This window comes from Colletes gigas, unplaced genomic scaffold (genome assembly GCF_013123115.1).
Source record: "Colletes gigas isolate AHSC1104 unplaced genomic scaffold, ASM1312311v1 Colletes_gigas_Sc00031, whole genome shotgun sequence".
Classification (NCBI taxonomy): Eukaryota; Metazoa; Arthropoda; class Insecta; order Hymenoptera; family Colletidae; genus Colletes; species Colletes gigas.
In genome coordinates this window covers 1,729,173-1,742,625 of record NW_025106660.1, presented here as the reverse complement: position 1 = coordinate 1,742,625, position 13,453 = coordinate 1,729,173, and the positions used below count along the sequence as shown (strand labels likewise).

General features: G+C 40.4%; 1 protein-coding gene across 1 annotated transcript in view; it reads left to right on the top strand.

The window, feature by feature from the left end:
• The window catches only part of LOC122401994 (choline transporter-like protein 1), a 134,203-nt gene that overhangs the window by 97,457 nt on the left and 23,293 nt on the right, over positions 1 to 13,453 (top strand). Inside the window, exon 7 of the mRNA XM_043404483.1 lies at positions 2,790 to 2,823. Within this exon, the coding sequence (XP_043260418.1) occupies positions 2,790 to 2,823 (34 nt within the window). The remainder of the gene's footprint in view (positions 1 to 2,789; positions 2,824 to 13,453) is intronic.

The following is a 13,453-nucleotide window of genomic DNA, read 5'->3' as shown; positions in this document are numbered from 1 at the left end:
AAATAACAGACGACGGAGACATGGTAAATTGGAACAAACGAAGCACGTGAATTTTCATTAATTGATATTTGTCGATGTTACTCTTAACGACAGAAATTATTCGAAAATTCTTAATGACTCTGAACAATTAGTGTTGGGAAAATAAATTCTCTATCATTATTTATTTGAAGTAGAATCTTCGTAAAGTTTCATTATTACGCTGACTTTTAATTTTACAAGTCGAGTTGGTAGTAATTTTGCTTGCTAATAGTTTTTTAAAAACTACAAGGAATATTAGTCTTACGAGAGCATACATATTCATTGACTATTAACCGGGTGCACGGAAAATTCACTTGAGCCATTGTATATGTATGCGCTTGCAAGATATACTAGTTCTTTGTAAAAATTGTTTAAAATTCGTAATTGTAAACATTACTTATTGAAAGCGTTCGTACCATACGAATAATTTAATTAATTTTATTGACGATATTAGGAGCAGGGAAACCAACTTAACAGGTTCACAAAATTCAGAAACATCCCGAGATTGTTAAAATATACATATAAAGGATACGAATGAATATTCGATTTGTCGAGTCATTATAAATTCAATGCATAATGTCGTCGGAATCTTGCCTTAGTAATGATTAATTATTGCAGATTTAAACGATATTAATTTAACTGATCCCCCGTGAACGATATTAAGTATTTTCCGTTAATTTCAGCTATGCATTCATCGTAATTGATTGAAATTTTAATATCGCGGAAACGGAACGAAATCTTCGATTCGTTAAATTAATATAGAGTAAACATTATTATTGCGTATCGCGGATCTTTAAGAGCGTTCCGATGGAAATTTTGGGCAAAATAATTGTAACATTGGGCAGAATTAATACTACCTGAAATTGAATGAAACTCTCGTACGAGATCAATTGATTCTAATTAATGAAATCGACGCTGGTTCTGCCTGAGTTTAATATGCGCCAGCTCGAATTACAAATTATTGTAATAACAAATACTAAATGTAAATTTCGATCAAATTTAAAAGTCCGGTCGGGACGTTTTAATTCCTCGACGCCGATTAAGATAAGTTTGATTGGACGATAAATAAAATTCTTGTTAAGAGGGCATTACGCGTTTCGAGCAAGGCAATTCGATGCAATTAATTCTATCGTGATTCGATGTACGATAGGATAATTCACTAATCACCATAAAATGAATACCGAATGTAATTCTCGACGAAGATCGAGAATTAACATAATTGTTTAATCGAATCGTGAAAAATCCTGTTTTTTCGTTTGTCATAGAGTCGGAAAGAGTAGACTGGAGTTTCGCGTTTTAAATGAAAGTATTTTTTAACGCGTTCTCTGTGGAATTTCGACCATTTAAGAACGAGAATTCGGTATAACGTTCTCTACCAATTAATACCACACCGATCTTACTATTTACAAGATTCTCAAAAGATTTCCCAGCCGGGGTATGCTTTTAAAATTGAGTAGCGACTCTTTCAATAAATCCGCAAGATAAATTTAAACTTGAATCAAACTCACGAGATCCTCGCGAGATTCGCAATCTGGAAAGAGTCGCTAATTGATTTTAAACCGAGCTTTTAAAATCAATTACCGGCTTCCACGATATACCTGAAAGATAGATTAGGCTTAAATCAATCTTGCAATATTCGTTCGACGTCGGTGGACGGCCAGCAGAGAAACGGCGCATCCTATCGAATAAACGCGCGTCGTTGTTGCCATAAAATACAAAATATTGTACTAGTTTACGACTTTCCATATTTGTGTAAATTGATTCCGTCCCTTTCACGACGCCTTCCCCTATTTCAACGGTGGTTAAACTTTGACGATCAATGTATTAACCCTAAAATGTCACCCCAGAATGGACCTCGGTTTATATTCTCGTGTTTATGTCTTCCGTAAACTGTGACCTTCAGGTTCCCACTTTCATCAGGAACTATTTTATGGTGTCCACATTATAGGTAATTCTCGCGTCTCCGACAAAATCCCCAACAATATTTCAGGATTAATTTTGTTGGGCTGTCGACTCGTTAAGAAACGATAATCGCGTCAACGTATCAAAAATTTCTCAGAATCGACACCTAAAAAACTCTCCGGGGGTATTCTGACGTTCCTTCGAAGCTTATCTTTGTCTTACAGAGAAATCTGTGCAAGTTTTCATCCTGTTAGGTCGTTATATCTGAACAAATCAGAAGTTTCAATACTGGTTTCAGCACTGTGGCGACAGTTCACGCGCTCGCCAGTAGAGGGCCACGCTCTTGCCTTTCTCGCAAGTGCTCGAGCTACTTTCTATTCGTATACACTCCTCAGGCAGTACTTTACTCCAGAATCCATACTTACAAGATAGATGAGATCTTAGTTAACTTCCTAACAAAAAGCAATATTAATTGCACCGATATTTAACACTTGGACTGGAAAAGTTAATTTTCAAGTTGAGATGTCGAGGGAAATAAATTTGCAGGTACAATGATCTAAAAAGCAAACAGCGATCAGGCAGTGAACGTGTTACGAACTACAATCTCGGACCGTCTTGCGAGTTACCCATGTCCGGGCAGAAAAATAACTGAAACAAGTTGTTTCCGGTTCACCGTGGAATCGTGTGGCCCCCCCGTTGTGGGAAACGGCAGCCCTGGAAGCAACGGGCGGCACCCGGTGGCCGGTTCCAATTAAACCGCGGATCGCGATTTTATCGTTTCAATTCGCACTTAATAATTCGCTGGGCCATCGCGTGGTAACGGAAAATTCTCGTCCGTTTCAGCGCCTCGAGCGTGCAGCCGTGAAAAGCAAACTTTTACCCGGCGGCCGGAAGCCGGGACCAGCCAACGATAGCCGCCGCGCTCGTTTCCTTTCTAATATCTTCTTGTTTCACGGACGGACGATAACGATTTCGAAAAGTCGGTAGGGATTCTCTCGTTTTTTCCCCCCATCGATCGCGGGATCGTAACGCTTCTCGTTTAATCGCGAACGGAGGCCAATCGGCGCCCGGAACACGATTCCACGGAAACGTTTATCACTGTGTCGTTATCGGTATCGCCAGTGGCTAAGCGATGCTAATCTGCCTCGCGTTACCACGTCGCCTTGGTACTTGCGACGTTCGTCGGTGATAACGAATGCTAGGTAGCCTCGATTATTAATTTCGACTAATTGTTGAACGCCCGCCCGGGACGATCGAGAGCTACTTCGGTAGCTCCGAAGATAACGTACGACCGATTATCTCGACGACGCGATTGTGTAACCCCGGGTGGCCTCGAGGCTTCCCGGTGATCTCCTGATCCGCTATCGGTCCATTCTGTCGAAAACTGGTCCGCCTTGGCTTTCGATGCGACGCAATTCGAAGCTTAATATTGAAGACTTGTCCGTTCGATTGCCTCCAGTATTATTTAGCGATATTTTTTCTCTTCGTTTATTATTTTCTTCGAGGCATTCAGGAAATCGTGTGTCTGGGAAAGTAACGCTCTATTCAAGTGTGGAGATTTTAATATGCGGAGGGGACTTGCTGTGGTCGAGCACTTGTGAGAGAGTTGAAAACCGTAGCCCTCTGGCGACGAGCGCGGAAAGTTAAATTATCTTTTATTCGTGGTGACGAATTTTGTTTGTGCATTTCATTCCATCTACGAAGCTCCGACTTTTTAAAATAAATAGTGGAAGGATCCAGCGCAACTAATAATTGAGAACAGTTAAAATACATCGTGGAAACGAGGCGGTCCGAAATTCTTTTTAGAAAATGGCTGAGGGAAACGGGTTATCCGAACGCGGAAAAGGCAGAATCGATGTTCTTTCCCGGAAAAGGCAAATCGATTAGAGGTATAGGAAGGGTGGCTGGCCGATTGGATAGGGTCATAAGATATTTTTTAAAGAATCCAGAATATCGTGGTCGCGGAACGCCCAGCGGACGTTCGATAATGGTTTGGTTTTAAAAATAGCCCAATTTCAACAGATGCATGCGCAAACATTAGCCCTTCGCTGCTCGAAATATTGTTATTTATACTTTAATATTATTTATATTATTTGTGTAACAGTTTAAACTCGTATGCAGCGTTTCCACGGCAATTATTGATATTCTGATGGGAGTTGAGCGTTCCGCTTAATTACTCGTATCGGCAATTATCTTGGTTGCTAATCCCGCTGCATTAGATATCACGAGAAGATTCGAACATAAAAACGACACGATCAGATCGTGGCTGCTAGCCTACGATTAAGTTAGTAGGTATCTCGATAGGATATCCAGCTAATCATCTTCTCTAATTAACGATACGAAAACCATGAGCAAATTTAAATCCTTCCATTGTCATTTGCTCGTCGATTTTTTCCCCCCGATTTCTCTCCACGATTGAACCAAAAAATTTATTTCGCGAACTTTCACAGTGCTACAAAAATTGTATTTACTTTGACTAATGTTCGCAGACGCGTCGTCATCATTTCGACTACACTTTCATCGAGAAGATAAGATTTTGTTACGAGTGTCACAGTCGTATGTAAATATTTACACTCGTGACAGTGTCTGTACAGATAAGATTACGCAATGCAAATTTAAACGACGAAGCTGATCGATCGCGTTGCAAAATTCCAAGTTGACATTTGCAAATACAACGAACCAATTTTACACTGAAAATATAAATTCAGAGTCGAATGGCGCGGTCCACGAAATTTGTCCTTGCCTGAGGGATCTTGACGCGGCGCGTGATTTAATTTGAATACTATTTCGCTAACCAGTCCGACAAGAAACAGATCAGAAGTTGCTCCACGAGTGCACAATGCGGTTCCCGTATTAAGTAACCGCAAAAGTAGCTCGCTGTCGCGGTTTTAACCACCTATAGGGTGTCGCAATTCACCGACGAGCTCGAGAAATTTATATCGCACGCTTCCCAGAAATTACGCGCAACAGGATTTTTTAACAACGCGATAAATTTATCTACTTCCGATTGCCAGAGACTCGAAGACACTTTCTAACACTTTGACGATCCTCCTTCTGCAAAACACCCATTATATATTTTCCTCGAGTTTATAAAATCATCGCGTTCGTAACTTCCGTGGAAAATAATTTATAAATTACAGTCCCATTGTTTTCGTATAGATTTTCGATTTTGTCCCCGGCGTTAGTTTTGTGGGTCGGACAAACTTGCCGAAAGAGTTAGACTTTGCGCCGCGCTGGTATAAATTCTTCGGTCCGGTCGGAAAGTTTCTTACAAAACCGCCAGCGCCGTTTGCAATACACTAGTTACGTCTCGACAACTCAAATAAAACCGAAAAGAATCGCCGTTAAATTCCTCGCGAAAGGGAACCACCAATTCAGTCCTGCACAAATTTTATTTTACCCGTCGAAAAAGAAATTATTTCGTGATCTCTAAATCATACGTGTTTGAACCTTCGTATTAATAGTTTCCATAAAGAAAAAAATTATGAAATTAAGTTTCCCTTTGAAATTGAGCATACTTTTTTTCTCCGATATCGAGATATTTTTGAGACTCGAAATATTATAAAATGGCGCGACCAGTCAGAATTCGCTACCGCGTTAAAATACACGGAACCGCGAACGGGTCGACAGATTCGAAAGACCGGTGTTTACACGTTCGTACGGTTCTCCCCTACCATCGTTCGGAAGTGGCATTCTTTCTCGTTGCACGCGCGCAATTCAAATCGTTATCGCCGTGATCAACGGTTCGGAGCATTTTCCAGACCGGGGGGAATTTCCACTTTGACATCGGACGCGTGCAACGTCGGCCCTTATGCTCCGATAAACAAACGCGGTGATTTTCATTAAGAACGCCAGCCGCCAGCGATCAAATGTTTGCCGACGTTTCCGATGGACGGAGCGCCGAGACGCTCGAGACGATGGATCCCGTCGGCGTAAGTGGCCTAGAGCTCTTGATACAGCAATTCCTCGCTTAAAGTTAGAGTTTTAGCACCGGGGGATTAAAGGAACTGGAATCATCCTCGACCGTGGGGGCTGTTTACGTTGCTTGTTACAACCCGTTACTACTTATTACGGTGCAGTTTTTCAAACGTTTCTCGCCACTGGGAAAATTTATTTTTCGCACGATGATAGAAGGATTTTAATTTTTGAATAGCTTTTTGGAATTATATTAATCTCCCATGTGAAATATAAAATGAAAGAGAAGAGCACCAGTGAGACGACTCGAGTAGTGTATTATACAGGGTGTTTTGACCACCCCTTTTCCAACATTCTTAGAATTATTTTTTGCGTAAATTTGCATTTTGAAACACTGAAATCCTACATTTCAGTAGAATATTCCTATGGTCAGACATTATAGCTTCGGTAAAGAATTTTTTTCTCGAAAGTGAGTAGGATTTCGGGGGTATGTGAATTCACCAAAAATGATTGTAAGTAACTCCCCTACTTAAATATAATTGTTCCAGAACGATTTGAAATTTTTTTTTTCGTCGAAAAATTTGTCTGCCTACTGAATTTTTTTCTCTAAAGTGGATAGGATTTCGAGGATATATGTATTCACCAAAAATGATTGTAATGGACCCCCGTAACTGAAAATAATTTTTCCAAAAGGATTTGGAATTTTTTTTTCACCGAAAAATTTGAATACCTACTGAATTTTTTTCTCTAAAGTGGATAGGATTTCGGGGATATGTGTATTCACAAAAAATGATTGTAATTGACCCTTGCAATAAAAAATAATTTTTTCAGAACGATTTAAAATTTCTCTTTTCGCCGAAAAATTTGGACACCCACCTATCGATTTTTCTTTCAAATTCGTTTTTGATTTTTAATCAATTTGGTTGGCACTATACGGAAAAGTTGTTTAGTACTTTTTTGTAGGTACGCATGAACTCTACTTCAGAAAAAAATTTCAATCAAATGCATTCACTATTATAGGAGTTATGGCCGTTTGAAGATTGAACCAGTTTTATGGGGTTTTCCTAATTTTACGGAGTCAAGGAGCAACTTTCCCAATATTTTTACAATTCCTACATATTCTTCGCTAAAATACGCGTTGATTGCTTTTTTAAACATTAAAATCCCCCAATCCTTTCAGAAGTTACGACGTTTTAAAAATACGCACGACATTTTGGAGTGACATTTCTCGCCTGAAATTATATTTTCGGTAAGGAATTTTTTTCTCGAAAATGGTTAGGATTTCGAGGGTATGTCTATTGACCAAAAATGCTTGTAATTGACCCCTGCAATAAAAAATAATTTTTCCAGAACGATTTGAAATTTTTCTTTTCGCCGAAGAATTTGTCTGTCTACTGAATTTTTTTCTCTAAAATGGTTAGGATTTCGAGGGTATGTCTATTGACCAAAAATGCTTGTAACTGACCCCTGCGACAGAAAATAATTTTTCCAGAACGATTTGAAATTTTTTATTCGCCGAGAAACGATCCAGAGATAGGATTCTATTGTGTGGCGAGGGAAAAACAGGAAAATAATTACGCGATAAGGGGCGTAGCTCGATTACGGATAAATCCTGATGGTTTTGGAGGCGTAAAAAACGCAGTGGATAGTCTCCTCGTCGACGTTCCCGGCTCAGTCGCGCAGAAATCGCGCGGACTAACCGGGCGCGATCAAGAATAGGGAATAATGCGGAGCGTAATAGTCGTCGGATCCGCGCGGGACGGAGCGCGCACAGTCGCCGGACCAATTTGCAAATAATTCGAAATTTACCGGCGGGGAACTGTGCCATTTGCCTGTGGAATATTTGATCGTCCGATTGAACGATTTCCTCCCCCTCCTCGTCCTTCTCTCTCGCCGGAGCGGATAAAATATTCCGCCGGGAAAAGCGATTACATACGTCGCGTAATCATGATCCGCACGAATGAAACCGTTAGAAGAGGCAACGTTGTTCGGGCGAATTTCTCTTTTGGCTTTTCGTGCTGCTCGATGGACGTCTTCAAGGAAGCCTCCTCGTACGAAAAGATAATGTCGTTCCGCGTTTTCCACTCGGTCTTTCCGCGTAGATTCGGAAGCAGTTGGTTCGGGGACACTCGGTAGATTGGACTCTTATTTGGATTTTTATTTATCCCGAACGGATACCTGCGGAGAGAGGCGATTCCGTAATACGGATTCTACGAAGAATTATTGGGATTTAACGGAGGGAGAAGGAAATCCAACTGTTACGTTCATATTGGGTTGGCGAAATATACAGTGTCATTTAAAATCGCACGGTTTACGATTTCGTCGAATTTTATACACGAAATGTGAAAATCAATGCATAGCAAATGGACGGGACTGATTTTGGGAACGACCTTTGAAACTGGCTCTATTTATTTTCATCGAACGCGTGACCACTGTGAAAAAGTATGCTAGCGATCCTTTATAGTTAATGGTGTAATAATAAACTGATTGTCACGGTAGAGATGCTCGAAATAATGCATGTAAATCTACATAATGGCAGAGAAATGCGTGAATTTGGTAAAACAAAATATCGAGAAGGATATTTGGATTTTTGGAAAGACGTGATTTTGTCAAACGAGACTAAATTCGGGTGGAAAAATAATTGCGCGTAGGAAACTGAATATTCCAGTGAATATTAAATATCTTTTATCCGCCAAATTCGTAGGTGGATGACAAATGATGTGGTTCTATATATAATTTATCGATGCTCGAAATTTAATATCTATCAAAGATATAAAATAGGCGAGCGCTTTTATTTAAATATGTTAACAAGGTTGAAACGAGAATTTTAACTTTAATTTGTTTCGAGTCACGTGTAATCCGATAATTATTAGCAAAATATTAGTCATTATGTAGATCACCTAAAATATTGCAAACTATTTCTGAATCATCCGAGAGTAATATAACGTGTTTGCAATAGCTTCTCCGTTAATTTTTATTTATCTGATTCGCTTGCCCGGATTTCGAATCGTTTAAAGCGTCACCGCGTTTCAGTTTCTGACTTCATTAGCGTGGCTGCAGTCCTATTTCCCTCGCGAGCTCGAGAGAAACAAACGAAAGTTACCCCAGTTTGGAGGAAAAACAAATTTGTTTTCGATCCTAATGCTTCTCGTTATATACCCATCAAGTTTCCACCGTGAGTTTCTAATTATATAATCAGAAAACAATTTATCGTCGCGTGTTCTGTCGATAGATTGCTTAGTTTATGCTTTAGAATTTTTCAATGTACACCCGAAGTCTGACTCGTGCCAGAAAAGAAGCATTGAAGGAGTCGTTTAAAATCTTTTCCCCGCGTATTTGAGTTCGGGTAAAGGATAGCGGACGAGAAAAATAAATTATTTACTTTACGGTACGAGTTATCGCCGGGGAAACCAATTATTGACAGAAAAATCAAGACATAGATGGTTCAAACACGAATGGGTTACGTACGGTCGGTGTATCGACATGAACCGAATGGAATTCAATCGCGAGGATCTGACATGTTCCTTCATTTCGGAATGATTCGTTTCTTTCATTTTCTCTGTTATCAGAAAATACTCGATTCCGCGAGCGTATCGAGGAAATCAAAAGAAAAGATGGAAAGGACACCGAGGTCTGATTAATCTATAAAAAAATTCAACTTTTCCGATCACGGAGAAAATGTCGTTTCGTCCGCGATCGTTAGGTAGATTCCCCAAGAACCGTCAGTGTGTCTCGAATTGGATTTTCCCGCGATAAATAATGGAATTAGAGTTTATATAGCCATAATTCATTGGTAATCAATTGCTTTAAATCCGTGCTTCATATCGATCCTCGTAATCTAAAATTTATCAGCAATCAAGATCCTACCTGGCGTCAGAATTGCTATCTTAGTTTCGCTTAATTCGATTTTAATTTGTGGCAATTAATCGAGCCTCTGTAAAAGGGATCAGTAATTAGATCTGATTGTCAATAACAGGGACTGTCAGTCATCTGGCTATAGTCAATAGGGCTGACAGCTGTTGGGTGACAGTAACGCGGATACAACGATCTTTGTAGCGACAATAATAGAGACAGAGGGACCTTTTACAGACGTCAATTAATTATTAATTTATTCCTCAGACTCAGCCTGCACAAAGGGTATAGCCGAATAAGGGGGTCAAATGTGCCCCCAAACCGAATTGAACGAACGATGGGTCATTCGATAGCTTATCAATTTAACTTATATATTTTTATGAAATATTTTACTTTTAAACGGATGTTAATCGAGAGGACTTCTCAGTATAATCAGACGGAAAATGTGTGACGTTAACGCGATAGACTTAAGGTTATTAGGACAGTTATTCTCCGCGGAAAGATAGTGCCAAATCTACGATTCTCTTTAAACGTATGACTCGTCAATAGTGTCGTTCGTGAATCCTCTTAAATTCGAGCGTACGATCCATTGTAAACCCTCGGTATTGCGGAAACTGTCAGCCATACGATCTATCGTTACTCTGTTTGAACTGATTTCCATAATTCCGGGTAGGTATATCTCAGAAACCCACGGATATTCACTGCGAACTTCAGCCATGCACTTTGAATGAATTATTTTGTGTACGCAAGGTTACGGAACCCCAGACATTATTCAACGCGATGTATTCATCGTTCATTATACGGGGATTAAATTTTCATGATGGTACGGCGAACCATAGGATTTTACATCTTACACGAAGTCTTCGAACACTTTTGCCGACAACTTTCGAACCCTAGACGCTCATCGGTGTGCGGAAATCCCATAGTCGTATTCCTAGCGTCCACATAAGAACGCCCATAGGCGTCCAACGCACGAGGCTGATACTAATCCATCGCTCATGAATATCTGCAGCATCAAAAAATCTACAAAAGCGTATTAACACGCTTGTTCACCTTCACCCTTCCAAAATTAACATTTTTCTATCAAGAGACGGTAATTACACCCCTATTTTTAACGCTGTAATTCACACCCTGTTCGCACAGTTTTGAAAACGAGAAATCGCGTTGTTCGAAAGCTACGTTAATCCAGCCACTTTGCGAGAGAACGAGCATTTTTTTTTGTCCCGAGGCAACAGCGAGCGTGCAATCTGGTATTGTTAATTATTTCCAGCGATTAGTGTAGCGTCAGGGCGGTTTCGTCGGACAGCGGCAGCGACGCAATATCGTCTCCGTTAATTTAGTGGAAGCGTCGACTGCTTGGTTACACGGCCAACTACTGGTACTTTTACCTTACTCCCACGGTTGCTGGAAACAAGTGTCTCATGAATGGTGCATTTCGTCGAAAACGAGGTCTGAACTTTGTTAATTTCGCGAACGGTTAGCGATCATGATAACACGGTGTTCAGTCGACACGACGTTCGCGTGTACGTTTCTGATTACGTAGATCGCTGCTGCTTAATTCCACGTGACACGGTCGCGGCAGTTTTCAGGGGGACGGGGGGTTGGGGGGGACCTCCGCGTGTTTTCCACCCTTTTTGCGATCCTTTCTTTCTTTCGTCCGCCTCTTATCTGGCGCGCCAATAACCGGGGTATGTGTGTCGCTCGATAAGTTGCATTGTTCCTGTTGGCTGGTTGCTGGTCGGGTTTATCGGGGAGAAAAGCAACTCCGGTGAAATTCGTCGTGCAAACGTTTTTTTTTTGTCTTCGTTGTTTTCTTCTCGGGTTCTCTCGAATCGTGGAACCACTTTGCCTGCGATCGGTGGATTTTTAACGAGGCCTCGCCTATCATTCGGACGCGTTTTCCTTTTCTATTTCTATTTTTTTTTTTTTGCTCAATGACACACACCGAGTCGCGCGAATCTGAAGAAACGTCAGGGCTCAAGGTGTTCGAGGACTCCGGAAAATAGGAATCGAGTCGAGTCCCACTCGAATATTCCTACGAACTGGGTCAATCCTTGCCTCGATGTCGAAGGGATCGTCGTTACGATTCCAATCGCGGCGAAACTTAATATGAAAATCTGACGAGTAGCCACGTTAAATGCACCGATCCTCGTTACGGACGACCGGTAAGTTTGTTTTTTTATTTTCTCTCGACGAACTGGACGAATCGAACGTTTCCGACCAAACGGTCCTCTCACGAAAATAAAATAAACTCGCGTCGGATAGCCTATTAGGCATTTATCGACCAAATCCAGCCTTCCTACCAACCGAGCCCCTTCTACGAAACCGCCAGAAAATTTATTTGGAACGCGAGGAATGCTTGGGAAATAATTTAAATAAATTTCGTCGGTGCAGTGTGCAAAGATAAAGCTCACTGGGCTGGCTAATAATTTGAAAAGTGGCACAAGGGATGATCGTGGACTTGGAAAAATTAGTACTTTAAACAAAACACAAAATCCATAATTGCTAAAACGTCCACTAAATTGTTACGTCCGTAAATTATTATTTTCTATTTACATGTGAAATGGGGCAGTTTTATTTGCACGATGTGCAAACAACAAGCAAGAGCGATTTTATTTGTATGATACGCAAACAGTAAACGATAGTGGTACGATTTGTAAATAGTAAACAATAGTTCCAGGATGTAAGTTTAACCCAGTGGATGTTTTCTCGAATATCGATCCTTCACGCTTGACCCATTTTTTTAACATCGATATTTTGGATTTAACGTAATATTTCTTTGACAATTTACGTGTACAGGAGAGAACCTGTAAAAATTTTGTATTCGACTAATAAACACTTAATCAGCTAAATTGGAGCAATTTAATTTTACCGTGCACTCCGTTGCAAATAATCCTAAATATTACGAAAGGATAGAATTTCAAAAATAATACTACTTTTTAATCAAACCGAAACAGTTAAATGGATTAAAATGTATTCGATTTTTCCTGAATCGCGCAGGGTCGAAACAGAGATATAATGCAACGTTTAATGGCTGTAATTATTTTTGCAAATATCAGTGCATTAATTGGAATTGCTCGTCAAGAAACGTTTATATACAGGCTGAATAATTGCGAACTCGATGGTTCTATTTAAAGTTACCATTAGTAGAAAGGCAACAAGTTCCAATACAACTTAATTTCCAATTAACTTCTGTGGGTCTGTCCTTTCTTGTCAACTGATTTTCTCTTTCACGGGCCACGGCCATTCATCTTGAAACAGCTGAATCGATCCTACGCCTTGCATTTAAAATCCCGCGAACTTCTCTTTTGCGATTGCCTCGGAATCGCGGTCCCTTTTACAAAAGTGTTTAAATACCAGAAAAGTGATACTCTGTGAAAGGGTGAAAATTGAGTGCACGGCGAACGAAGCAGAATTTCAAACTCCAGGTCGTTAAGTATTCTCGTGCAGAATTTCTGCCAACAGCTTGTTCCTGCCTACAAAAGAAATTATAAGTTTATTCTTAATCAGCTGTAAAATCGAGCACTCTTGTCCCGTACGCTCTCGAGCCAATGAAAAACACCTCGCGACGCGTTAGGTAATCGTTCTCGTCGAGGGAAATGCACAAAGACGCGATGTAATTTCGATCGAGTACAATAATCGTCGAAGCAGAGTAGAAATTAACGGTGTACAAATTGTTGGCAAGGAAAGAAGCGCGGGGAATAACCGAGAAGTTTGATCAGTCTAGTGTTGCAATATTCATAACGAAGAGCGCAAACATCAAAGG